Source organism: Chionomys nivalis, chromosome 21 (assembly GCF_950005125.1).
Source record: "Chionomys nivalis chromosome 21, mChiNiv1.1, whole genome shotgun sequence".
NCBI lineage: Eukaryota > Metazoa > Chordata > Mammalia > Rodentia > Cricetidae > Chionomys > Chionomys nivalis.
In genome coordinates this window covers 56,433,052-56,436,493 of record NC_080106.1, presented here as the reverse complement: position 1 = coordinate 56,436,493, position 3,442 = coordinate 56,433,052, and the positions used below count along the sequence as shown (strand labels likewise).

The following is a 3,442-nucleotide window of genomic DNA, read 5'->3' as shown; positions in this document are numbered from 1 at the left end:
TCATATTCCAAATTAATTCTTCTACAATTTTACGTATGTGTATGAAGTATTCTAATTACTCTCATTTCTTATCTCTTATCTGATTCCTATCCCCATTAGTCCCTTCTCTGCCCTACAAATCCACTTCCCACAATCATGTCTTTTGGTTTTGTTTTGCAACCCACTGAGTTTAACCAAGGCAGTCTTTATGACTGTAGGCATGGGCTATGCATGGGAGATTTTAACCAAGTGGTCTGTAAGACCATGGGTATGGGTCTACACACTGGAGCCTTTAACCAAGGGCGTCTGTGTGATGATCATGAATATCAAACCATCCATTGGAGCCTAGTGAAAAACTGTCTCTAGAAATAGGAAAGTATAATAAAAAAATTGTATGTGAAATATATACACAATTTGTGAATAGCATAATCCTTAGCCCTAAAAGTTTACAGTAATTATGCATTCACTACCAATACACTGAACACTATTTTATGTATGTTTTTATACATTGTACATGATTTTATGCATGTTTCTATAATAAAAAGAAGACACAAAGTAAATAAGTAAAATAAAGTCAACTTTAATATTTGTAAATGCATGTATCATTAGACCTAGCTTATGTTCTAAAATTTATTATAAAAAACATAAATGTATAAAAAGTTGAGATATTTTTTTAAAGCTGAGTATAGCTAAACATTCCTAACAACAGAAGTTTATTTAAACTATTCCATTATGGTTAGCCATATGAAGAAACTTAAAAGAAGGAAGAAGTGGATGATAGTTAGTATAGGATTTGTTCATGATGTATTATTCAGTGGGAAAACAAGTTGCAAATTCTACTATACAAGCTGTAGACACACACACCCAAGAGTAAAAAACCCTTTAAATGTCATACTACAGTAATATAACTGAGGATTAATTCTAAATTTGTTTCAGTATTGATATTTTCTTTCTTTAATTGTCTTTTCATTAATCAGTAGTAGTAGCACTATATACAGCAATGGGCTACAGAGTAACAAATCAGTACATGTCTACCCTGATTGATGATCAAAACAGCACACTATTTATGGTGTGTTCAATTTTCAAAAACCCATATTAGTTTACATAATCTCTTAAACTAACTGTCTTAGCCGGTGTTCCCTTTCTGTGAAGAGACACCATGACTACAGCAACACTTATCAAAGAGGCTTGCTTACAATTTCAGAGATTTAGTCCATTATGATGGCAGGTAACCTGGCAGCACACTTGGCCATGGTGCTGGAGAAGTAGCTAAGAGTTCTACATCCAGATCTACAGGGACCAGGAAGAGAAAGAGCCACTGGGCCTAGCTTAGGCTCTCAAAAGGTCAAAATCCACCCCCAGTGACACACATCCACCAAAAAGGCCATACCCCCTAATCCTTTTAAATAGTGCCACTCTCTGATGACCAAAATTCAAATTTAGGATCCTGTGAGGGCCACTGTCATTCAAACCACAACACTAGCATTTGAGAATTGTTAGACCATTATCTTTCCCTCGGGCATAATTCAGAAGACCTAAAGGGAAATTTTGGGAAAGAACAAAGTTCTCATCTCTAGCCCATTGTGGGAGACTTTTCAGTCATCAAGACACTGAAAGTCCCTTAAAAAGTCTTCACTATCCCCGTTAGGTGACATTTCACTTGTTTTGCAGTAGAGAAACCTGCTTAGTGTCTGATGCACCTCCTGGTTCCTCAAGGTATAGATGACAGGGTTGAAGATTGGAGTGACCACTGTGTAGAGCAGGTCAACAACCTTGGAGAGGAGCTGGGAATGGACAGCAGAGAGTGCAATGTACAAGACCATGAGAGTTCCATAGAATGTGGACACCACAGCCAGGTGAGAGGAGCAAGTGGAGAAAGCTTTTGCTCTTCTGGCCCTAGAGAGAACTCTCAGCACAATCACCACAATCTGAGCATAGGAGACCAGAACCATCCCAAAGGGGACAGTCAGGATGACAACAGAGAGAACAAATGTAGACACCTGGACCACTCCAGTGTCTGAGCAGGCCAGGACCATCAAAGGTGAGAAATCACAGTAGAAGTGGTCAATTTGGTTGGGGCCACAGAATCTCAGCTGGGTCATCAGATTCATCTACCATGAATCCAGACAGCCAGACTGTGAGCACCAACCCCAGACACCATGGAGGCCCCATCAGAAGTGGGTATCTTAGAGGGTGACAGATTGCTAGGTAGCGATCGTACGCCATCACAGCCAGAAAAAAACACTCATCTGTAGCCAGAGAGCCAAAGATGAAGAAATGGAACAAGCAGCCAGCCACAGAGATGGCAGACTCCCGTAGGAAGCCCTCCAACATTTTGGGCATGACTATGGAGGTATAGAGGATCTCAATGAAGGACAGGTTCACCAGAAAGAAATACATCAGCGTGTGAAGCCTCTGGGAGCTGACCACCACCACTACAATAAGCATGTTCCCTGTGATGATGGAGACATAGATGATCATAAGAACAGAAAAGAAGAGGAGGTGCAGCCCAGGGACTTCATGGAAACCAAGAAGTACAAACTCGGTGACAGTTTGGTTTTCTGTGGAGACACTTTCCATGGGATCATTCAGTTTTCTGCTTGACTTGACAGTAGCTAGAGAAATTCTAGTGTGCTTCTGTTGTCTACTGCAATTCTAAGACTGATAGGGCTGAAACAAGATGACAGAGTGCGTAAAATGAGGATGGATTAAACTAGTCTCCATCTTCCCCTTCTTTCAGTTGTTTCCACTTTGGCTCTTCCTTTCCCATGCTCTCAACATATTCCTAATGGCCTAGGAGAACTTACCCATATTTAAATTTTCAACAAAAACAAAACTTTGTATAGTGACCATCATGTGTGTCCTCCAACAACAAACTTTTACCTTTCACAACCACTGCCAATACTGCTGCAAAAGATTGGAATGTTATGCTGGAATCCCATGGTAAAGGTTGGTCATCTTTACTTCAACAGCCTGTCTGGTCCCCATCACCCAGTCACTTGCCTCATCAATTTCGTTCATTTCTTACCATTTCTTCCTCTATATTCCACTCCTATGTGTGTATGATGGCCCTTCTTTTCTCTAGTGTTTTAGAAATGTTTATCAAAGTTTGGGGCAGCTTCTTGAAGACAGTAGCTTTTAACTTACTGTCTTATAAGATATTGGCCTATATTAAACAATGTTTTGAAGGCCAGATAACAGTGGGGCAGTCAAAAGACAGTGGAGTGGGCTATGTTACCCTAATGTAAAAGCTTGTGGATGCAGAGGTTTGATGGAGCACAGTGATTCTGAAGAGCAGGCAGGACTTCTTCACATGCTTTCACTGCAGAGAGTAGATGTAGGGTGTCTGGGGATGAAGAAGAATGGCTGAGGAGAAAGCAAGAACAAACTATACACATATTCTCACAGGACTTAAACTGTTTCTACTCCATAGTGGTAATAAAAGTACATATCAATTATTACA

General features: G+C 40.2%; 1 protein-coding gene across 1 annotated transcript; it reads right to left on the bottom strand.

Moving 5' to 3' along the window:
• Nucleotides 1-1,574: 1,574 nt before the first annotated feature.
• On the bottom strand, nucleotides 1,575-2,559 carry LOC130863407 (olfactory receptor 11A1-like). The gene is given in 2 exon segments (XM_057753346.1): nucleotides 1,575-2,088; nucleotides 2,090-2,559. Coding segments are annotated over 2 exon segments (984 nt in total).
• Nucleotides 2,560-3,442: the final 883 nt, after the last annotated feature.